The sequence below is a fragment of the Schistocerca gregaria genome, chromosome 10 (genome assembly GCF_023897955.1).
Source record: "Schistocerca gregaria isolate iqSchGreg1 chromosome 10, iqSchGreg1.2, whole genome shotgun sequence".
NCBI lineage: Eukaryota > Metazoa > Arthropoda > Insecta > Orthoptera > Acrididae > Schistocerca > Schistocerca gregaria.
In genome coordinates, this window is record NC_064929.1 from 223,034,245 (window position 1) to 223,059,579 (window position 25,335).

At 44.9% G+C, this 25,335-nt stretch overlaps 1 protein-coding gene across 4 annotated transcripts in view; it reads right to left on the bottom strand.

Moving 5' to 3' along the window:
• Nucleotides 1-2,093: 2,093 nt before the first annotated feature.
• Nucleotides 2,094-25,335, bottom strand: part of LOC126293557 (fasciclin-1) — a 610,740-nt gene continuing 587,498 nt past the window's right edge. For 2 of the 4 annotated variants that reach the window (XM_049986833.1, XM_049986832.1), the window contains exons 11-13: nucleotides 24,504-24,533; nucleotides 10,259-10,491; nucleotides 2,094-5,593 (exon numbers count right to left, since the gene is read on the bottom strand). In XM_049986833.1, the coding sequence (XP_049842790.1) occupies nucleotides 10,274-10,491; nucleotides 24,504-24,533 (248 nt within the window). In that variant the 3' untranslated portion in view covers nucleotides 2,094-5,593; nucleotides 10,259-10,273. The remainder of the gene's footprint in view (nucleotides 5,594-10,258; nucleotides 10,492-24,503; nucleotides 24,534-25,335) is intronic. The other 2 variants (XM_049986835.1, XM_049986834.1) reach the window with 1 other exon arrangement.

Below are 25,335 nucleotides of genomic sequence, written 5' to 3' on the forward strand. Positions count from 1 at the left end.
CAACAGGCCGTGCCTCACGAACAGGTCCTCAATCGTGTCGAAAGGTGCAGTCGCCATCCTCGAATCGTTCTTCAACAGTGGGCAGCGAGAAGGTGCTTAAAACACCATTGTAGGCCTGTGCTGTGATAGTGCCATGCAAAATAACAAGGGGTGCAAGCCCCCTCCACAAAAACACGACCACACCTCCGAATTCACCTGGCATTCGCTATACCCACAGCCTGTCATCGGATCACCACATTGTGTACTGTGATTCGTCACTCCACACAATGTTTTTCCACTGTTAAATTGTCCAATGTTTACACTCCTTAAACCAAGCGAGGTGTAGTCTGGCATTTACCGACGTGATACGTGGCTTACGAGCAGCCGCTTGACCGTGAAATTGAAGTTTTCTCACCTCCTACCTAACTGTCATAGTACTTGCAGTGGACCCTGATGCAGTTTGGAATTCCAATGTGACGGTCTGGATAGATGTCTGCCTATTACACATTACGACACTCTGCTACTGTTGGCAGCCTCTGTAAGTCGACAGATGAGGTCGGCCTGTATGCTTTTGGGCAGTATGTGACCCTTCACATTTCCACTCCACTATTACATTGGAAATAGGGATATCTAGGAGTGTGGAAATCTCACGTACAGACGTACGACACAAGTGACACCCGACCACCTGACCACATTTGAAGTCCGAGAGTTCCGCGGAGTGACCCATTCTTCTCTCTCACGATGTCTGATGATTACTGAGGTCGCTGATATGGAGTACCTGGCAGTAGGTGGCAGCACGATGCACCTAAGATGAAAAATGTATGTTATTGGGGGTGTCCGGATACTTTTGTTCACATAGTGTATGCAGGAAGAGATACCTGAAAGATTTGTGACTCACATCCTAGGACTTTTTAAGAGTACAAATATTTATATCACGTATAGCACACAGATATGTCTACATTGAGATCATTCGTATAAGTTGGGGAGTACGTGGCGATACCTACGGCTTCAGGCGGATTGAGGCATATCCTTATCTCTTTTCAATACTTACAACAAAAGTAATTCATGTAGTAAGAAAATAATAACATAAAATTTTTGTGCACGTGACGAGGCATACTGGTGGTTGACACAAATTTTCCGCACGAGACGGCAGTTGCGGTGACTCGGCTGGACAAAATACCTTACACAGAATTGTTATATTGACAATATGTGTCAAAATGGGAGCTATTGATCTCGTTTGTGGAAGCAATAATATATCTGATAAGTACAGCAAAATAGCAAAAATGTTGTGAGTTGCTGCCTTGAGTATACAAAAGAGAAGATATGAAAAAAACCAAAGATCTGTTTCGTGAAAGATGAAGGTAGATGTGAAGGGAAAATACTGAAACCTGAACAATTTTCCAATCTCTCTTATGTGCCTGTCGACTGGCCAGTGCAGCTCTGCCCTGGTTATTTGTGGTCCACTGAGGGTTGACCACTATCGTATTAACATTTTTACACTTACAAAATGCTTTCTTCAGTCCTCATATATCACTGTCTTAGTACTAATGGGTACTGGAAAATCTTACCTCCACTACCATAGTTGCCTCGTCTCTCTTGATATTTTCTTTCCTTTTTGTCTCTTTGTATGTAAAACCTCGTTTCCTTTTTGTCTAAGTACTTCCATTAAATTAATGCACCTTACATAGATTATAGTATAATCTTATTTATTCACTGTATCCTGAACTTAAGTTGATCTGGGATACCGTCGTATTGTCAAATAAATTCTTATAACCTACGTTTCTTATTTCCTACACGAGACCTCCCTTTTCTCATGCAATTTGCTCCATATTTTTACTTATCGTATAATTAGAGCACGATCTACAAATTTTGGTGTACTCGAATGGCATTCTATTATAGTAATTGCTGTCTCATGCACAGGGATCTGAAATCACTATTTCTTTGACATACCTTGTGATCAATGTTTTGTCTAGTGAGCATACAAGCGGAGAGAAGAGTAAAATTTATCACAGTGCAAGTTTCACAAGAGCTCAGCCAGTAACGAGTGGGAGGTACGTGGTGATAGAAGGGTCGGGGAAAAGACCCTATCTGCCATAAACATTCCAAAGTCTGGCTTGTGTGTCAAGTTTCACTTTATTTTGGTCCATTAATTTTTAGTTTACACAGTTACAGGTAAAGTTACGTGACCTCAAACTAACCCTCAGCGAAACAGCACAGAGCCCACCGTGACGAGTGTCCGAGTTGGCGGATTAAAAACAGCTCACATTTCAGTATGTGGCTTCCGTCACCGCAACAGCAGACATCTCCAGGTTACTGGAAAAAAATTAACAGCAGCAAACACTGACCTGACTGTGATCTTATGGTAAGTAGACACATTTGCTGTTGTCTTTTAGTAAGCACAATTACACTTTTATTGACTTGCACAAAAATGAGGTTCTCTGCCCCTGATACAGAAGAGCAACAGTTTTATGATACAATTTTTCCACATTTTTATTGATAGTACAGTTTTTTAAAACTGCTAGTAATTAATCAATAATATGAAATAAATATTGCTAAATTTTGTGTCAGAGTTTCTAAGCTGTATTTGGGCATACAATTTGTACTTAATCAGAGCATACAAAGAGATTCACAATCAGAACAAAAAGCTAATCACTTTGGTGTACAATTATAAGTCACACTAACATACATACACAAAGTCCATAAATAAAAAGTCCATTTTAATCCACTGGGAAACAATATTTATTTAAAGTAATGCACGAGATTTTTCGTAAACATGATTCTAAAACTTAAGAATACATTTTCTGAAGCCGAGGAAACATTTTTGACGAATCTACATACTCATACTTCAGATGTTGGCTTCCAGTTAACACCTGGAGCCATGTTGCTCGGCTATAATTAGTTTGGAGTGTGATGACAGTCCGGTTCTAATAGCTCTGTTCATTAACTGCCACCCTTATTGCTGACACATTTATTTCGGGCTTATATTTAAATTGTAATGATAATGTGTACAGGAACAGTATTACTAAAAATTAATTGAACCTTTTTATTTTTGAACGCAGCTTATTTACTCGCATTTGTTTAAATAGTTTCTCTCGTACACGTCGAGTACAATCTTGCTTACGGCATTATTTAAAATCCGAGTTTTAATAAATGAACTGTTTGACAAACAGAGTTAGAGAATCTTTACATTCTATACCACGAGTGTACCTCAGAAATTCTTCTCAAAGAAATAGTCGGAAGGAGACGGAGACAGGTTACCAGTTGCTCGCTCGCAAGTAGTAGCACACACGGCAGCAGTGTCTCGCATCTTACTACCCACAACACAGAACATTAGAGCGCACGACAGGCTCGGAGAATGCACACGAGACTGACGTGCTAACACACCGACATTCTTCGGAGCAGCAGTAGTGCCGTAAACACCGAGCAAATTAAACTTTGGGACACAGTACGCATTTACAAATATACATATACGCATTAGTTCAAAATATATTAATGTGGCTCCAGTGTTGAGATGTAATCCTTTTAAATGATACAGTTATTCACCTGTATCTGTTGTAATCGTGAAAGATAAAACTGTATATTTAACAATTGCAATTCACTTCCTTAAAATAAAGTATATTAGAGTGAGAGTTCTTTGTTCTCAAAAAATTATTTCTTGTTTCTAAACCTTTCACTATGCATTTTTAAAAGATTTACAATCTGTCAGGGATACAGACTTAACACATATTTTGGCAGATCAGTTTTCTGGTAGGTGAAAATTTCTTCGACTACTTGAGGAAACTTGGCTGTGTGCAGTTTAAAGTAAGTAATCACTAGCTAACCGGCACCTCGAAAGAAAAGGATGCCCGAGCTCGACGTTTGACGAGAAAGAAGTTTCCTGCCAGTACAGAATTGCTGACGGGGCAAATCATTGCCGTGAGCTCTCGTGACGCGGCTCGAGGATACCTCTCTTCCCGGTATCCTCCTGTATTGTTATTGGTCTCCAGGAGGATAAGAAAATGAGTTTAAAAACATTTTAGGGCATCCTGCCACTATGATATGTGCACGTTCTACAGCAAAACCAGGCCCAAATCTGAAGCTTGCTATGGAAAACGTCTGTTACATTCGCACAGACTACTTTGGTCACAAGAAGCTGCCCGGCTGCGTTCTGGCAGGACGCTCTTCCTACGGGTCAGAATTTGACACAATACCCTGCACGTGTTTACTAAATCTATTGTGATAGGGAAACGGTGTAGGTAACAGAGTGGTCTGGGTTAGTGCCATACGTGGAGTGTGTGCTAAGTTGAGGGTGTATTTATTTTCTTCTTATTGTCTCTAGAACGAAATCCAGATTTACGAGATGCACAAATATTGGCTATCACAATACTAACAAAAAGATTCTTTTTCTGCTATTAAAATGTGTTAACGCGTGAATCTCTCAGAATCCGATATTTTGAGCAAGGTGTATCCTGCACAAATATGTTACAGTTATTGCCTAAAATATTCTTTGCTTTACATTTAATTCTGCAGCACTAACCCTTGTACTTTTGAGATATGAAAAAGTAATTCCCATCTGATTTATCATCTTTAGCATTACAAAGAGGCAGCTATAGTAATCTTACTCACAGCTTTGACAATATCACTTTATTCTTGTCTACATAGCACTGTTTTCTTAGCCTACAATGATAAATAACCTCTGAGACAATAGACTTTATCTTTGAAATAAAATCTAAAGCATACTCTGAACACTTACACCTACAAATCAATTCAAATGACTCTTTGTCAGTTCTTTTTAGGAAATGCACACAAAATTAGTTCATAACTTTAAAACAAAGCCAAATGTTTTCACTCAATTTAAAGATTTAATATACGTATATGTTTCCTTTAATCCAGTGGTAGATTTTACGCACTACGTGTCGGACCCGACTTCAAATAAATGGCATTTCAACTGACCTTACACTGAAGTCTCTTAATGGACTAGATGTACACTGCAACAGAGCCTACTTCAGCATAAGATACCATTATTATACTCTTGAACACACAGATTAAAAAAAGAAAAATAACTCCATAAACAGGTTAGGTTACATCCCAAATGGAATGTTTGTATGACTGAATATATCTAGTAAGGAATGTGGAATGGAATGCAGAATTGGAAAACCTGTTGTGCCTATAAAATATTGAGTATTACCTAACAAGGAGATTAAAGGAATGACAAAAATTTGAGGTCGCATTAAGAGACGACAGGTCCTCTACTCGAGAGAGCAGCAGACCGAAACTGAGAGTGAACTTCTGTCGGTGTGTCACGTGGGATCGTCACACAGTCACAACACGACAGGCTGACAGTAGACAGAAATTCTAAGGAGAACACAATACAGTTTACACAAGTCACACATTCAACCGAATTAGATACGTAATAGTCCACAGTGTGCCCGAGAAGCCGGAATGCAGTCCGTCAGTTCGGCACGCGCAGACGACTGCGTCCGCCCGTCTCCGTTGCGGTGGTCCCGTCCTGTTGCACTGACACGGTGACACCTTTCACTTTGTAGTTCTCGGGCAGTCTTCGTCTGGCACGGAGCCGAAATGGGCAGTGTCTCTACTCTGGAACGAGGAGATCCCAGTTGGCACTACCCGGCCTCTGAAATATAGAACCGATTGTGTAGGCTAATGCGTACCGCACATTAAAATAAAATGTTTAAGGCTGAGTCAAAGAGCGAGTGGGCTGGTCAGGGTACAATGCCTCCAGTGTCAAAGAATTAGATAATTGACCAAATTGTGACGGGAAATTTGGGATCGAGCCATATTTTCAACTGTCACAACATACTCGTTACTTTTCAGATTGAGCTTATCTGAATAGTTTGCACTGATATCATTTCACTGTATTTAATTAATTTCCTAAATCAAGGAAAATAATCAATTTTTAAAAATTAACGTAGGGGGTGTCCCACTCGAACCTCCCTGATTTCGAGGACACGGGAGAGAAAAATCCACAGTACGTATGACAATGAAAGATGCACCACATTGTAGAGCATCTCAAAGCATAAGAATTCATATTCCCAAATCAGAAGTGCCAGAGTGCAGCACAGTCACACAGAGTAAAAATGCGACTCCACAGCAGTGTGCGCAAGCAGTTGTGCGGTTTGCAGAAACAAAATCGCTAATTACTGTGCAAAGAAATTATTGTCATGTGTGAATGTGCACCTGATGTGAAAACATTTAAGGAATGATGAAACGTTCTGGCGTTGCACATTACGGAGTTTCAGAAGAGACAGTGGAGGACATCAGACAAAGAGAAGCCCACGTAAATCACTTCGTCAAGCAGCTAGGCAACTCGATGTACCTAGATCGACATGGTATCGTGTAGTTCACCAGTGTCATACAAAGTGCAAATTCTGCAATACGTGACCCCCGACGACAAACCACGCCGACAACAATTTGCTGCGGATATGCTGCAGTGTATTGGGTGCCAGCTTCCTGGAAAGATGTTTGTTCTCAGATGAGGCAACCTGTCATCTATCAGAAAGGGTTCGCAGGCATAATATTCGGATTTGTGGTTCACAACATCCACACGATGTTACTGAACGTGTTCGTGATAGCCCTAAACTAAACGTCTGGTGCGGGCAAATGTGAGACAGGATTGTTGGACCGTTCCTCTTTGCAGAACAAACAGTGAATGAGTCAGTGTATCTGGACACGTCAGAGTAGTTTGTGTAACCTCAGATACAAGACTTGCAACCCGAGAGCATTCTTCAACGAGACGGAGCTCCGCCGCTCTGGTCGACGACCGTTCACACCCGAGTTCCCAGATAGGAAATTTCCCAATCGTCAGATCGGACGCGGAGGACCCACTGCTCGGCCACCGCATTCACCCGACATTACGCCACTCCATTTCTCTGTGCAGGGATTCATGACAGGCCGCGTGTACACGACCAAAGTGGACGATATTCCTACGTTGCGACATCGTATCGCTAAAGCGATTGCAACAATAACGGAGGAAATATTCCAAAAAACTTGGCAAGAAACTGAACATAGATTCGATATTCTTCGTACTACAAATGGTTCACATGTAGAGGTGTATTGTTAATAAATAAATAAATTCTTTGAGATGCTCTACAATGTGGTGCATTTTCCATTGTCATATCTACTCTGCTTTTTTGTCCTGGGTCTTTGAAATCAAGGAAGTTTGTGAGGGACAACCTTTATTTTTATAGATAAAAAACATACTCGCCAAGTTGCGGTGGAAGAATACACATATAAAAAGTGTTACACGGGGTAGGAAAAGACAGATTGCTACTTACTGTAAAGAAGAAATCTTGAGTTGCAGACAGGCATACTTAAAACACACTTATGTAGAGCTTTCAGCCACAGCCTTCATCAGTAACACACACACACACACACACACACACACACACACACACACACACACACACACACGCCATTCACATACACAAGTAACCGCACCTAAAACGTATGGCTGCCAACTCCAGCATCTCAGGCTGGAATGTGACTATCACGTGGGATGCAAGCGGCAATCTGCAGGGGGCGGAGAAGGGGAAGGGGAACGGATAGTAGTGGTACAGACCGGCAGAAAGACAACGCCTGGTGGAATGTGCGGCGATTAGAATGCCAAAAAATGCAGAGGTTGTGGGCTAACGGAACAAAAATGGAGAGCAGTGTGGTGAGTGCATCGGCAGGGGGTGGGAGACCAGAACCGGGAGAAGGTGACGGGACAGAGGGAGTCGAAACTGTGACGCGGAGGGCGTGGGGACAGTAGATTACCGTAGGTCCAGGCCGGTACAACTTCGGGTAACTCCCATCGGAAAAGCTGGTGGCGGAGGGGAAGATCCGGACGGCTCGGGTAGTGAAGCGGCCACAGAAATCGAGCACGTTAGATTTGTGCGGGCCGTCTACTTCGCTCTCGGCCACAGACCGAAAGCCGTGCGGCGGTCGCAGCAAAACTGCCGTAGGGCAGACGGCCGTCCTCTGACGGGACCGGAATAAGAAGTGCGGGGCAGTGTCGTACACGGGTCTCCCGTGGGGATACGATTCTCACAGCGAGACGGTGCGTCCGGAAGCAGCACGGGGACGGAGTACGACACCGTGGAAGTCGGATGGGCGACAGGACGCCGCTTTACGAGAGTCGGGAAGAATCTGGGGTAGGACGTCCCCAGTCACGGTGACAAGTGACGGGAGCCCCGGCAGAGGGTGCGGTTCGGTGTGTTTGATGTGGAGACGGGAGGGAGGGGGCATGCGGGGGTGAGGAGGACCAGGTGAAGTGGGTGTGCGGCTGTGAAGGAATGGAGGTACGGTGTCTCAGCCCCGAGTACATACTGTGAAGGTATCGTCAATGATCCTGAACCAGACTAGGGGTCAGATTTTTTGGGAGGCTAGGAAGGCCGCCTCTAGCTGGCCCGTAAACAGGTCGGTGCTCGACTGTTTCAACCCCGTCTCCTACAGAGTGAGAGTGAGAGAGTGAGTGTGTGTGTGTGTGTGTGTGTGTGTGTGTGTGTGTGTGTGTGTGTGTGTGGAGGGGGGTGTTTCTCTCTTTCTTTTTCTGACAAAGTCCGTGGCCGAAAGTTAATGTGTAAGTGTCTTCCTTACAATAAGTTTGCGTCTCTCTTTTCCGTACACTATTGATACTCCGATCTGGAGTTTCAAAGATGAGGAGGACTGAAAGCAGACAAATTTTGGGCTTCAGTGCTAACCTCAACAAAAGGTACAAACTCCTTTGTGAGAGAAACTCCATAAAACGCACTGGTGCATTTCGGTGATCTGTGGCAGCAGTCTGATGACGTCACGACCCGACCGACACACAGTTTTGCTTGCCGATCTCATTCGATTCTGAAAAGCGAACGAGCCTCTGACGGTGTCTCCGGCGTTAGGAGATTAAACATGCCTTACAGTACGGCCTAATGACCGCACGACTGAACCACAAATGTAGACACTGGTTGAGACAACCTACACTGTACGATTTAAGTATTATACCTGCATATATGCTCGACTATTTTTAAATACGTTATCTTTTCAACAACTTTTGAGAAGGGAGTGAATACTGAAACGAGCTTACAGTTTTCGATATCTATTCTACTCCCTTTCTTAAACGGCACGTACTCTAATCTGTAAGAGGAGATACCTCGTGAAAGTGGTGCATCAAATATATGGCAGAGTATAGCAGCCGTATCGGGAGGACGTGCTTTTATATTTTGCTTAAAACATTACGAACCTCGTGAGGATTTTTCCAATTGAGAGAGTTAATTAATTTTCCGATTTCTCTGGAAGAATTTGGAGTAATTTCGAATCGACTAAATGCTCGCGGTACCTACTGTCGCATATATGGCGAGGATTTTCCTTTCGAACTGACTAGAATTTTTTAGTTATGTTTACAAAATGATTCTTGAAGAAGCTTACAATCAATTTGGGGTGACGGTCTATTACTACATCGTCTCATCCCCCGGGAGACTTTTGCATTTCCCTTCTCGTTCTGCTCCTTACTGTTTCGATTTTATTTTCAGATTTATTCATCTCTGACTTTATAAGTGAGCTTTTTGACTTCACCATTCTTCTTAATAAAGAGTTATATATTCTGTAATTTGAAAGCAGTTGCACATCTGTTCTCATCCTTCCATTTTGTATACACACGTCTTTCTGTTATGTTATCCTTTCTTAATATCTACTGCTTTTACACACAAATGGCACCATATTTCACACTCACTGGAAACATCTGTTAAAGGTTGAAAAGCATTAAATTTGTAATTTACATTGCCTCGTATACCTAATTCCAGCTGACGCTTTGCAGTTTCCTTCGAGGTAACTGTTGTTACTTAATAAATTTTCTAATGGTTCCATTAGAGGAATCTTTACAGGGTTTGACGACGACACTTGTCGTAAACTAAAAGGACTAATTCCATCTCCCGCTTCAAATAAAATGGCAGATCATTAACATAAAGGTCTGCGATTAAAGTCTGCAGAAACTCTCTTCAGTTTCTTTCCGTGACGTCCCGATGTGGTGAATTACTTCGACAGTCTGATGTAGCTTCCTGTATCTGGGTTCTTAAATGAGAACTAAAGTGGTCATACTCGAACACTGAATTTCACAAAATGTCGCTCTTTGACTAAAATCTAATTAGTGACTCATTCAGATTCCTCACAGAGAGGTCAAGCTGCTTATATTACAACATTCAACAATTTTGTTACCCGTTCAGTGAAATAGCTGACTCGGCAAAGTGGCAAACTCTGTCGAGTAAGACAAAATGTAAGCATCTTCTTTTTTTTATCCCACTGCACTCTCTCGATTTGCACGTACCTCGCCGAGTGCCCACTAGTGCAGCAACCATCGGACAGTGGCGAGCACGACGAGGTGAGCGGACGCGACGACCGCCAACGACGCGACCTGCTGGCCGGCTCCGTCCGGGCCGCCCACGACGATGTCGCCCTCTTTCATGAAGACGTAATCCATTACGTGTATGATGCCGTTCGTGCACTCCACGTCTGGCCGGAAGATGTGGATCCACTCGCCCTGCCACTCCACGTAGTAACCTGCAGGAAGCACAGAGTAAAGACACCGTGTGCACTGTCGTGACATCGTCTAAACATTTTGTGTTTAAATTTGCACCTGAAGGTATTTCACTTGTAATTATCATCTGTGAAAACAACAGAAAGCAAATAAGATTCCTGGTCTGAAATTTGACTGACCGTTTTTCTTAAGAGTCGTAGCAGCAGATTTTGTGATGTGGAGGTTGGGTGGTAGGATACTCGGCTGTACTGAGCAATTTACTAGTGACAGTGAAGTATGTTTTCATTTTAAAAACTGTGGCAACAGCTCATTTCGACAAATTATGTGAAATGCTGCTGCATTTGCAGTGTGGGCTCCTCGTTTTGCTCTTTTTCCTTCTTCTGTGAACAATGTTTTTGATTTCTTAGCTTTCAGCATATATATCTATCTGAATTTAGTATTTACTTAAAAAAAATCTCCAATTTATTCCCGAGTTTTGGGACATATTTTTTGTTCAAACACAGGTCTCAATTTCTGTTATTTGAATTAAAGTTAATCCCTTTTTTTGTGAAAATACTGGAACTTAGGTTCAGTTCTGTACTCATTCGTTCTTCATTTTCTTAGCTTTGCTGTTGGCACCAATTTTTGAGTATACAGTGTGTTACAAAAAGGTACGGCGAAGCTTTCAGGAAACATTCCTCACACACAAAGAAATAAAATATGTTATGTGGACATGTGTCTGCAAACGCTTACTTTCCATGTTAGAGCTCATTTTGTTACTTCTCTTCAAATCACATTAATCATGGAATGGAAACGCACAGCAACAGAACGTACCAGTGTGACTTCAAACACTTTGTTACAGGAAATGCTCCAAATGTCCTCCGTTAGCGAGGATATATGCATCCACCCTCCGTCGCATGGAATCCCTGATGCGCTGATGCAGCCCTGGAGAAGGGTGTATTGTATCACAGCCATCCACAATATGAGCACGGAGAGTCTCTACATTTGGTACCAGGGTTGTGTAGGCGAGAGCTTTCAAATGCCCCCATAAATGAATGTCAAGAGGGTCGAGGTCAGGAGAGTGTGGAGGCCACGGAATTGGTCCGCCTCTACCAACCCATCGGTCACCGAATCTGTTGTTGAGAAGTGTACAAACACTTCGACTGAAATGTGCAGGAACTCCATCGTGCATTAACCACATGTTGTGTCGTACTTGTAAAAGCACACGTTCTAGCAGCACAGGTAGAGTATCCCGTATGAAATCAGGATAATGTGCTCCATTGAGTGTATGTGGAAGAACAAACTAAAATGATCTCTAAGATGGAAATTAAGCGTTTCCGGAAACATGTCCACATAACATCTTTTCTTTAATTGTGTGTGGAGAATGTTTCCTGAAAGTTTGGCTGTACCTTTTTGCATCACCCTGTATATTGGTATATTAAGAATCACCTGCATATGTCATCTGTATTGCGTTAATTGTTTCTCTTGAGAATCTTTTTTCTAGTATTATAGTACAACGTCTTTCAGAGGATGATTGAGACCTTTTGCGGAATACATATCACTTTAAATTTTTTTTTTTTCCTTTCTGTCAATTATTCCCCAGCTTTTCACTGTGTTGCTATTTCCTTTTATAGGTCCACTTACAACCTGTTTTCTTTTCCTTCCTAGCTATGAATCCTTTCATCCATAACATTTCTCCTCTGATACTGCTTTACTCTTTTCTTTTCTTTTCCTTCCTGGCTACGAATCCTTTCATCCGTAACATTTTTCCTCTGATACTGCTTTACTCTGTTGTTCCTACTCTTGTGCTACTTCTTCGGATATCCTTCTTGAACTCAGCATCTTAATGACTGAGATCTGTTTGGTTATTCTGTTGTCATTAATTCCATACAAATGAACAAATTTCGTCTAGGTGTTTCTGCTACGCTTCCTATATTCCAAGAGCTCGGCAGTATTTTCCTTCTAATTCTTATATTCTATATTACTAGTTCACAGAGCTTATATTTTAATGCTAGCTAACCAGTTGCACGAGAGTCACCGATGATTCGCAATTCCCCCCTGCGGGTTCGGGGATTAGAATAGGCCCGCGGTATTCCTGCCTGTCGTAAGAGGCGACTAAAAGGAGTCTCAAACTTTTCGACCTTATATGATGGTCCCCTGTTGGGTTTGACCTCCATCTCTCAAAAGGGCGCCTTACTTGGTACATTGTGTCCATCTTGCGATAGACCTTTTGCCAGCTTCTACACCATTGAATTGCAGTTCTGTCCACTCTCCATCTCTTGGGCATGACTCTGTTTCTGTGTGCAGATTACACCTTGCACTGTGCAGTGCCTCTTTCTGCACCGACGGCGACCATGGATCACATGTTATCTAACATCCAGCACGGTAGCCAGTCTGTTGTGGTGGGGCCGCAATGTACCCTGTTGATTGTAGCCCCCTGACAACACAGGGATCGCTCTACTGATGTTTGCGCCGTTAACTCCCCACGTATGCCAAGGAGTAGATGCCTATCCTCCTGCGGTATCGGGACTCCCGGCAATGGCCATCCTGCCAGGTGGCTCTTGGCGTGGCTGGGTGGCGCCCGTGGGGAGGGCCCTTGGTCGGAGTAGGTGGCATCAGGGCAGATGACCCGCAATGAAGCGTGGTACATCCTCTCTCACTGGTGGCCAGCCGCCGGCAGTCTCTAAGCGTTCTCGGGCTCAGTTTAACGCTCAGAAGTACGATCTGAAAACGTTCCCCTCCCTGGCCACACCGTGGGTGGAACGTAAGTCTCAAGATGGCAGCAGCAGTTATTCGCCTCGATTCTTAGTTTGTTCGAGAGCTGATGGGGAGTCTTTTCTCTCCACAAAGCCTCAGTTCTTCTTCGAGCATTTAGAGGACAAGTTTGGGGAGGTGGAGGGCTTGTCAAAAATGCGCTCTCGGTCAGTCCTGATACAAACGGCATCCTCTGCCCAGTCACGACGGTTACTCGCTTGTGACAAGTCGGGGAATGTTGCCGTTACGATCACACCCCATAAGAGTTTAAATATGGTCCAGGGCGTTATTTACCATAGGGATTTTCTTTTACAGTCTGATGAAGAGCTGCGTGCCAATTTACCGAGGTGTACATTTCGTCCGGCGCGTCCATCGGGGTCCGAAGGAAAATCAGATTGCTACCGGTCCCTTCATCTTGGCCTTCGAAGGGGATACATTACCGGAAAAGGTCAAGGTGATGGTCTACCGATGTGACATTAAGCCCTATATCCCTCCCCTGATGCGGTGCTTTAAGTGCTGGAAGTTCGGCCATATGTCTTCTCGCTGCACTTCCAGCCTCACATCCCAATACTCCACGTGCCCCGCCTCCCATCTGTGTCAACTGCGGGGAGCACCATTCACCTTGCTCGCCGGACTGCTGAATTTTCCAGAAAGAGCATAAAATCGTGGAATACAAGACCCTGGACCGACTGACCTATATTGAGGCCAAAAGGAAATACGACCGACTCCATCCTGTGAGAATGACATCTTCCTGCTGCTACAACATCTGTGCCAGCCCCCGTATGTTTCTCAAATTGTGGCCGGATCGACGAGAAGTACACCTCCTCATGCCCCCTCGTCAGTGGGGGGCTCTACCCACCGGGTTGCTCCTGCGCCAACTACCTCAGGAGCAACACCATCCCACACATCGGGGACGTCCGTCCCCACTTCTAAGCCGGAGAAGTGTCCAACTTCTTCAGCTTCACATGCTCGTAAGAGGTCCCTTGGATCCCTCCCTTCCCAGGTTTCCACCAGCGAGAAGGCTGACGACCGACAGTGGCGTAAGTGCCTGCAATCAGCTGGTCGTAGGGCTTCACGATCCTCCTCCGTCCCGGAGACTGAATCGGTGAAGCCCTCCCAGCCAGTGCGCCCCAAGGAACGGCGTGAGAAACCCAAGAAGAGCTCTCAGCCTGACGAACTCGCGGTGGCAGCCATCCCACCGCAACCTTCCAGCTCTGCATCTGTGGATGAGGTGGAGATTCTGGCGTCCGCTGAGGACCTCGATCTCGCCGATCCCTCAGACGTCATGGAAAGCAATATCACAGGTGCTCAATCGGAGGCAGCAGGTGACCCAGCGGCGTAATCTGCCTTCCCAGTCCTGTCACGCCTTTCTCAGCCATGGACAACACCATCCTCGCGTGGAACTGCAGCAGTTTCTTCCACCATCTAGCTGAGCTCCACCAACTTATCGGCCTTCACACTTTCGTTTGCATTGCTTTGCAGGAAACTTGGCTTCCGGCAATTCGAACCCCCGCTCTCCATGGTATCGGGGTTATTATAAGAACTGGGCAGCTTATGAAAGGGTGTCTGGTGGCATCTGCATATATGTCCTAAACTCTCTTCACAGCGAGTCAGTACCTCTCCAAACACCTTTAGAGGCTGTCGCTGTTCGGGTGTGGACGCCACAGGCTGTTACCGTCTGCAGTCTTTACCTTCCACCAGATGGTGATGTCGCGCTGCATGTCCTGGCTGCTCTGATAGCCCAATTGCCGCCACCTTTCTTGTTACTGGGCGACTTTAACGCCCATAACCATCTGTGGGGTGGGTCGGTGGCAACAGGTCGAGGCGCCATCGTTGAGCATTTATTGGTGCAGCCCGATCTCTCTATATTAAATGATGGTGCCTTCACACACTTCAGTGTGGCACATGGCACATACTCCGCCATTGACCTTTCGATGTGTAGCCCTAGCCTCTTACCGTCTGTCCAATGGAGAGTGCATGACGACCTCTGTGGTAGTGACCACTTTCCGATCTTTCTGTCACTGCCACAGCGTCAGTCTTCTGGGCGCCCTAGCAGATGGGCTCTGAATAAGGCTGACTGGGACTTGGTCTCCTCCACTGCTGCTACTGAGCCTCTCTCTAACGATGACATTGATGCAGTGGTTCAATCGGTCACCACCGGCATCGTTACTGCCGCCGAATCTGCCATTGCCCGTTCTTCTCGGTCCCTTCGGCGGCGGACTGTGCCTTGGTGGTCGCCTGAGATCGCTGAAGCGATTAAAGCTCGCCGGCGGGTGCTCCAGCGTTACAAGCGACATCCCTCAATCGAACACCTTATCACCTTCAAATGGCTGCGTGCGCGAGACCGCCGCATTATCCACCAATGCAAGCAGGAGTGCTGGGAGCGGTATGTGTCCACCATTGCCCTCCATGTCACTCCATCGCAGGTTTGGGCCAAGATTCGCCGCCTCTATGGCTATCGGACCCCTGTTAGCGTCCCTGCGCTCTCATTGAATGGAACAGTTGGTACTGACTCCGACGTCATTGCAAACTGCTTGGCAGAGCACTTTGCTCTGAATTCCACTTCTGCCAACTACCCCTTGGGCTTCCACCCCATTAAAGAGCGGATAGAGCGTAGGAGTCTTTCTTTTTGCACCCACCATCCTGAATTGTACAATGTTCCATTCAGTGAGTGGGAATTTCGCAGTGCCCTGAAACACCTTTCAGTGGACTGCCAGCGACGCCTCCTCGACCTTTACAATCGCATTTGGGTCGAGGGTGAATTTCCGTCGCAATGGCGGGAAAGTCTTGTTGTCCCCAGTCTGAAACCGGGGAAGAACCCTTTGGAGGTGGACAGCTACCATCCCATTAGCCTCACCAACGTTCTTTGCAAGTTGCTTGAACGGATGGTGAGCCGGCGCTTGAATTGGGTACTGGAGTCTCGGGGCCTTCTGGCTCCGTCTCAGGGTGGGTTCCGTAAAGGCTGCGCCGTCAATCTGGTGAGCCTGGAGTTGGCCATTCGTACTGCCTTTGCCCGCCGTCAGCATCTGGTTGCTGTCTTTTTCGACATGCGGAAGGCGTATGAAAAGACAAGGCGTCATCACATTCTTTCTACGCTTCATGGATGGGGTCTTCGGGGCCCTCTGCCACTCTATATCCGCAATTTTCTGTCGTATTGCATCTTCCGCGCGCACGTCGCAGCCTCGTATAGTTCCTCCCAAGTCCAGGAGAACGGTGTGCCACAGGGTTCTGTTCTAAGTGTGTGTCTGTTTTTAATAGCCATTAACGGGCGGCCGTGGGAAATTCTGTTTCCGCTTCCCTGTATGCTGACGACTTCTGCCTTTACTACCGCTCTATTGGCATTGCAGCTGCTGAACGTCAGCTACAGGGTGCAATCCGCAAGGCGCAGTCTTGGGCTGTAGCGCACAGTTTTCAGTTTACGGCAGCCAAGACCTGCGTTACGCAGTCAGTCGTTCATCTGCCAGAACGTCGGCGCCGGTTGGGTTGTCCGATTGCCGTAAGTGTCAAACAGCTTCTTTCCTGGCTTGGGTGTTTCCCTGTTCCACCTCCTTTCCGGGCCCCTCTGCGTACACCCCCCGTGATGTGTGCCTCGCCCTTGCCTTCGGCTCGACTTGGCACAGGGCACGAAGGACTCTGTCCCTCCCGTGGCTTTCCGACGCCGCTTTTATTCCATCCTGGCCACGTATCAGGGCTCTGGCGTTGTCTACACCGACGGTTCGATGGTTGCTGGTCGTGTCGGTTATGCACTAACTCTAGGGGACCATTCTGAACAACGTTCGTTGCCGGCTGGCTGCAGTGTTTACACTGCTGAGCTGGTCGCCATCTTTCGTGCCCTAGAGTATATCCGCTCCTGCTCAGGTGAGTCCTTCGTTATCTGTAGCGATTCCCTGAGTGGTTTACGAGCTCTCGACCAGTGTTTCCCTCGTTCTCGTCTGGTGATGGCTATCCAGGAGTCCCTGCATACTCTTGTCCATTGCGGCAGATCTGTGGTCTTTGTTTGGACACCAGGCCATGTTGGGATACCCGGAAATGAAACTGTTGACCGCCTGGAGAGGCCACCAGTGCACCATCTCTGGAGATTGGCCTCCCAGCGACTGATTTGCGGGCACTATTACGCCGCAAAGCTTTCGATTTATGGGACACTGATTGGCGCAACCTGCCCGTGCCAAACAAACTCCACCGTATCAAGGAGACGACTACTGTGTGGCGGTCATCCATGCGAGCCAACCGCAGGGACTCAGTCGTCCTTTGTCGGCACCGCATTGGCCACACCCGACTCACGAACAGTTATTTCCTGTGTCGTGAGGATCCCCCTCTTTGTCGTTGTGGGGCGTCCTTGACGGTGGTCCATATGCTGTTGGAGTGCGCCCTTTTAACTGTGCTCAGGCAGACTTTTGAGCTGCCTGATATGCTCTCTGTGCTTTTATCTGACGACTCTTCCATAGCAGACATAGTTCTGCGTTTTATTCAGGCAGGGGGATTTTATCGCTTAATGTAAGTGTGTGTGTTTTTGTGTCGATTCTGGCCTATGGCCTACGATTTGTCTGATTTTTTTTTTTTCTCGGTGGTTGGCTTTTCCCTTTTTGTTTGCACGGTCGGCCAACCACCGTCACACTCTGTGTGATTTTAGTTCGTCTTGTCTGGTCTTTGTCTACGTTTCTCTTGTTCTGTGTCGTCTGTCTTATCGTCTGTTGATCGTTTTTATTCTCTTTGGGTGTTTTTAGTATTTGGAAAAAGGGACCGATGACCGTAGCAGTCTGGTTCCTTTAACCCCCACAAACCAACCAACCGATTCACAATCCACAAAATGTTTGACGTTTTCCTTTTTTTAAATTAAATAACATTTCCCAGTAAAAATTACGGAGATTTTTTAAGCTTTTAGTTAGTTCTATAGAGACTGTTAAAACTGTTTTATTGGCTAGCATCTCCAAACTTTGCCTTCCACTACCACATTTGTTAAGCTTCCTGAAAGTATAGGAGAATTGCCAGCAAATGCCAAGCAATTTACTTTGAAAACTTTGTTTTTTCTTGCAAGTATTAATGCTGAAAATTTATGTTCTGATAATTTTCCATTTGCCCCTGATTAGAGTGTAAGAGGATTGGAGATGAACTATCCCACTGTGTTACACCTATATTTACATCAATAAGTTTTGGAACACTTCATTTAACTTCCTTTTCTTCTTCTTCATATTTTTTTAAAGAACCCTCAGGTAAGGTACAACGAAAACTCTGGCACTGTAGAACAACTCCAAACTAAAACAGGATCTCTCCATCGTAATAGAATAGATAACGATTGACACAGCTGTCAGTACATTCTTCAAAGATGTAAGAAATGAAACTCGACGTGCGACAAACTTTTCCTTTTTCCTAGATATCTCGCTCATTTTTATTTTTCTGGGGAAAGAAAAGAAATGATTTATTCGCATAGTTAGGTGGCTGTGAATTTACTTTTTCTTTCAAAATTCGAGAATGTTGTTTTGTTTTAACTGCAGTTTAGAAAAAATATTTATTTTTCTCATTTGTTGTTAGCTTGGGCAAAGACCTCTCTCCCATTATCCCATTAAATTTCCAAAGTCATATTAAAAAAATATTTATATAAATAAATTTTAAAAATCTCTAGTGCCTAACCAAATTTTGCTTATTCGATTTTTATATCGATTTCGATAAGAATATATTAATTTACATCCGGCACGTGGTACACCTCCGTAACGGAGCGGTCGGTTCCCCGTAGCGCCACAGACTTCCCTGGGTGGGAGGCCTGGACAGGGGTGTGTTTGGCCTCGTGGAGCTACTCGACCGAGCAGCAGTAGCCAGGAGAGCAGCATTTGACGGTGCCATTGTCAGAGGATGACATGGAGATGGAGTTTACATTTACATTCAATATTAATAACAGGCATTGTGTTGTAAGTAGTAACTACTTACTTGAGAACTAATTACTTTAAAATCAATAACATTAAAAATTAAAGAGAGACAAAGACACAAATACTTCTGATCAATATAATTTTCTAATGACCGCAGTGTCTCATTTGCAGTACTTTGGTCCTGTTTTATGTTTTGTTTAAAGTGTAATAAATAGTGTAGTATAAAATAGGTCGTCAGGTTACTTCGGTGGATTCTGTAATGAAAAGTGTTCCCGTGTCATAACTCTTCGTGGACGGTTACTTAGTGCATTTATTTTCGGTAATTAGGGTATGGTCGTACGAAACACTCTCGGACTTCTCGCACCGTCAGTTCGGGATAAAACCTCGAGCTTTCGGCGGTATCCGCAGTCGACTTCTCGGGAGCGACCGACTGTCGAAATTGCTGTCGTGGCGGTGTTATATACCTCGTAGACAGTTTCCGACCGGTCGGTAGTTACGCCGCGCTGTTGCAGACGGAGTCTGTGCCTGCCCTGGTGGCGCCACCCTTTCCGCCGTAATGTAAACGTTCCAACTAATATCTTTCAGCTCTTCTCTGCGCCGAAAGCTCACTTCCGCGTTCTGCCGACGTTGTATCTGCTGTCACAGGTGGAGGGTTTCTTGCACGTTCTTATTTCTACAGCCGGTTTAATTATAGTGTCCCAAAATGTGGAAGACGGGGAAAAAGCTTTTGTTTCTTCAAACAGTATTTTACGATTATTTGTGAGACTGTGCTTGGCGGTCGCAGTGTTCTCCAATTCTTTATTTTTAATATGCCACTGGTGTTCTGCAAAGTGGTCCGAAATGTTGCAGACGGACTAGTTGACGTAACTCCTTCTGCACTCGCACGCGATGTTGTGAAGCCCGGGAATCCTGAGGCTGAGACTATCCTGAACAGACCGTAGCATCTGCTTTATCTTCTTCGGCAGTCAGAAAAAGCGTCCGATGCCTCGTCTTCCCGGGACTCTTCCTATTAGGCTAGATGTAGTGCCGTGAAAGGGGAGGAATGGGGAGGAATGCGTCCGTTGGCTCGTCACGTGAAAGTCTGGCATTTTACATTTCCTTTACTCCGAGAGCCCGACTCGATATCGTGTGACTCGTAGCCTCCTTTCTGAACACGTGCTTCGAATTATTAATTTCGGAATAGAAGTGGTCCTCGTCAGAAACACTTTTTGTTCCGTGTATCGACATATTTAAAGGTGCTCTCTTCTCGACATGGATGGTGAAAACTCTGGGCACCGAGACTTAAATCGGTGTACATCGGATCGCGGTACACTGTGTGGCAGCCTTTCTTCTTTCTCAGTCTTGATGGTGTACAGGCTACGTACATGGGTGCAGTTTTATGGAACATTTTGACAACTGTGCAATAAATTTGGCTCCTCTTTGTTCATCTTCACCAACACATTTATGGTCTGGCCACAGGGATAGGAGCTCTTGAGCACTTCCAGGATCATATGAAAAGCATTCACTCAGATATGTGGTTCACTATCGAGACAGAGAAAGAAGAAAGGCTGCTATTTTTAGATGTCCCGATACGAAGCAAGTCGGGTCTGAAGGATGTCTCGGCCACTCGGTGTACCGCAAGCCGGCGCACGCCGATTTACATCTCACTGCCCAGAGTTTTCTCTGTCCGGTCCAGAAGAGGGCAGCTTTAAAGACCCTTGTACACAGAGCAGAAACCTTTCCTGATGAGGACCACTTCCATTCCAAAATTAAGTATCTGAAGCACATGTTCAGAGACAACGGCCACGGGTCACGTGATATCGAGTCGACGTTATCTGAGAAAAGAAAGTGTGAAAATGCTAAACGTTTGCGTGACGAGCCACCGTCAGCATTCCTTCCCTTTTGCAGCACTACATCTGGGAAAAGACGGAGAGTCCTGGGAAGGCGAGATATCGGATGTATTTTCCGACCTCCTGAGAAGATAAAACAGATGTTACAGTGTGTTTAGGACAGGATTCCTGGGATCGGTCAGTCCGTCCGCACCATTTTCGACCACTGTGCAGAATGTTGGTGACAAATTAAAAATCGAGAACTGGAGAACTCTGCAGTTGCCGAGCACAGTCTCACAAACTGTCATAAAATAGTGTCAGAAGAAACAAAATTTTTGTCCCAGGCTTCCACATACTGCCACTGTATAACTGAAGAGGCCATATAAATAAGAATAAGTGAGAAAACCTTCAACTGTAACAGTGGATATAATCTCAGGGTTGCCCGAAAGTGAGCTGTCGATGCAGAGAAGATCCGGAGATATTTGTTGCGATGTTCACACTACGGCAGGATCAGTTGTGCCACCAGCATTGACAATGGCACTGTCTCGGGCAGCAAGTTGTAACTACCAAGCGATTGGAAGATGTCTTTGGGCTATGTGTGGCTGCCACAGCAGATATTTTGACAGTCAGTTGTTGTCGACGAAGAGGAGATGAGTACCGTCGAAAGCTCGAGGTTTTACTCTGAACTGGTGAAGCGAGAAGTCCGAGAATAATTTACACGGCAGTGCCATCATGATAGACTTTGTTCTTAATTAGGATATAGCTTGGCAGTGAATTAGTCTTAAAAATTATCATTTAAATTGTCTCTGAATGCATGCAACTTCAGTACTCTGCAAATAAGTGGGGTCTTTTTCTTTTGTTAAATCAGAGTGTGTTACAAATTAAACATTATTTTAAACACACAGTAACTCAAATTTCGAAATTATTTGCTTCCCACCTTACACGACACTGTGTTCCTTCAGGAGAAAATTCACACACACACACACACACACACACACACACACACACACACCTGTTCCAAAATTACAGCGTATGTACTTTACTGGCAGTACTGATATCTCCACTGAAGATACGTTCACTACTAGCCAGCAATTCTGTCTCACAATTCTATAATTTTCTAGTGAGAATTTCAGACACCGCAATGCGCCAACTCCTTAATGGACTGGCGACTGTATTAATATTAATCACTGATTTTATGTAGAACAAAATGTGACTCTGCATCTCGATACATAAGTGCGACTGACCGACCGGAGAGAGCTTTCAGTCCATGCAGAGGGTACACTGCCCATTTGGCCAATCCTCAGCCGGTGCGGCAAGTGAGCGTCGTCACGGCAACGTCACAGTGGCATGTGGCTGGTGTCGACAGACTCGGTACCTGACGAAATACTGTCAGGGAAGGTGTACAGGTATGTGTGATTTATAATCGTGTAGTTCTAGCCATTTGGGTGTATACTGTGGATTAAATCACTTAAAAATATCGTAATATCCCTTTCAATTAATACACTGAAATAGATCACGTATTATGTGCTCCTCTAAAATAAATTCTGTAAGAGTATACGAGATATATTCACAATTGTGTTCCTGCTCAGTTCCTGTAATTTGTTCCACTGGAGAACTCATTTATATATATTTAGACTACAGTTCATAATCTAATACAGTGCTGTTTACAAAAACACACACACAACCACAGTGCTGTAACGCCTGATATTGTGGAACGAAACAAAAAGCATTTTCTGGACATACCGTCAGCCTAATTGTGACAAGGAAGGGTTGCATGCACTGGGCCAAAGCTGAACAGAAGGACAAGTTCACAACACTTTCAATCTTTCTTTGTATCTCTATGTATCAAACCAATTCGTACAATGTCCCGAATAAGAATCCCACACAAATTCCACACCTGTCAGACATCTCCACAAAATACGAAAGTGCCGGACGAGGTGTGTGTAGAATAGTATTGTACACAGTTGGTAGTTTAATGTCTTGCTGAAGCCTCTTCTAGGGGCCTGGGAATTTTTACACTTGTATATATGACAAATGGGAAATAGGGGGGTAGTGGTACAGAACAATTGAAATAAAACATCCCATACAGCACGGGTCCAGTTATTATCAGAGAGAAGTTCCCATTTCAAATGTTAGTACTAATCTTGCTGTGTTTTTTTGTTTGTTTTCAATATACTGTCATTTACATTAAGAGGTTGTGACGAGGTGTTCAAATTTACTTAATTCAAATTTTCAGCTGGCGATCTGTTTGACCGATTCTCCCGTATCGTTTAAACACGTCACACGTATTGACAGATGTCGACTTTTCTGTGTACGGATTTTATAACGGAATCACAGCTGACGAAATAAAAAACTGGATCTGAAAGTTCTGATTCCACTTCACTTGGAAACCACTGGCAGGGCTCAGTATGTGAAAGTTTGTACTGATCCTTTAAGTTGAGCACAACAGTAAATTTTTTAGGACACGACGATCTCCGAATTCCGTCTCGTGCGTGTGAACGGCGCCGAGTTTTTGTCAGACTCCGTTTTGGGGCTTTCCTTCACTCGAGCGATGTCTTTGTCCCTTTTCAGAGCCCATTTCATGCCATTTTGCCACTAAGTGTTGTGCTGTAGACTTTGCCGGAGGCTTCGATAAAACACCTCCGCTCTCAAACTGCCTCCCGGCACAAACAGTTCCGTGTACATTTTCCTCGAATTCTGCTCCGCGTAAAACTCGGCAACTGATGAGTGCCGTTTTATCGCGAGGACCATCGCATTCGACCGGTCACAAAACACGTCCGCTCCTCTCACTGATTCAGACATAACGAGACGTCGAAGTACTCTGGACAGAGCACATGGGAGACGCACGCGCTCGGACGTGTGACGGCAGTGGTGCGGTGCGTCGTAATTGAGGTTTCCAGCATTTTCTGTGGTGGGCTGTTCTCCTGTTCACTAACGGGCATCAGTTCTGTGTCAGTCTTATAAACATTTCCTGGGAATGGGTATTTCCTTTTATACGCGTCTATCAGAAGCACGGAGCACTGCTCAAATATCGTGCACTTTATACAATTTCATTTTCTCGGACATTTGGGAACTCCTGAGGGGTGTAACTCACTGGCAAAATTTTCGAATCACAAGTAGGGTGTTCCAAATTTGCAGGACAGTCACGGAAACGAAACACACTGACATGCAACACAGGTACAGCAGAGGAAATTGACAGACGGTGCTCACACACGTGCATTAGGGTTAATGTAAGCCAAAAGCTGTGAATCTTTACACCCGGAAAGAAAAGCTGTGAAATCTGTACACGTGAAAGACGGAGTGGCTCTTCCTTTCTTTAGGCAGTCAGAGAAGGAAGAGATGCAGAGGCGATTTCTCTGAGGGAAGATATAAAGCAGTACAATAAGCACAAGACACGTCACACACAAACACTACATTAAACGAGACAGATAAGACAAACTCGAGTAGTTTCACACTCCACAACTACGACAGTGCGATGCAGTGGGATGTGACCTGAGGACAGTGCAAAGCGGAGCTTTCTGGTGCTAAGCGACCCCCAGCAGTCGGATCTACGAGCGACAACAGCCGCGGGTGCACGTGTTCACACAAGGGGCAGACACACACAGGCAGGCAGCCGGCTTTTCGCGCACTCACCCGACGTGTATCGCGACTGGTTCTGCTTACCTACAAGCCGAAACAAATTCTCTGTCAACTCGGAACAGTCAGAAAACGGCAAAATACACTCACAGCAACATTTCTACTAACTAAAAATTTATATGATCACACATTTGCACTTAATGCTAGGATGTTACAGAGAGAACTGTCAGAGTCTCTGACTGAGGAGAGTACACAATACCGGCAGCCGGTGACCTGCCTTCGGTCAAATTATTTCTACGACGAGTTACCGAATCGTTACACAGTAAACGTGCTGCCGTTCACTTCTATATTTATTTCCAGATGCATTTTGACAAGCTTTTTATATTTTTAGTGACAATTATCTGACGTGTCAGACGCACTGGCACACAGTGTTCACATACGAGAACTTCTCTATTCGCGACTCCGGCAGTCTGGAGCTCTCGCGATACAGGTTTTTGCTGACGCGCTTCTCGTAGAGGCCGAGGATTATCGGCGCTGTCGGACATCTCGAAAGGAGTCTGGCATTCGGTTGGACACTTCTTCATTTCCATACCTCTTATTGCGGAAAGTGTTACCCTTGGTTCTTGTATTTTGTACAAAAATAAAAATGCCAGTAAACTGGATTGTGCACTGACCTTTATTTCAAAAAAACACCAAATTTCACATTTATTCCAATGCTGATTCATCTCATTAGGTTTGTTTCATTCTTTCAGTACAGAGCATTTTGTTCTTCCAATAAATATCATTCATTTCACGACTTTTGTGCATTGTTCAATTCCAGAGGGGTGGGTGGGGTTTGGACAACTGTGGATAAATATATGATGAACCTTGGGGGTGCACACAAAATAAA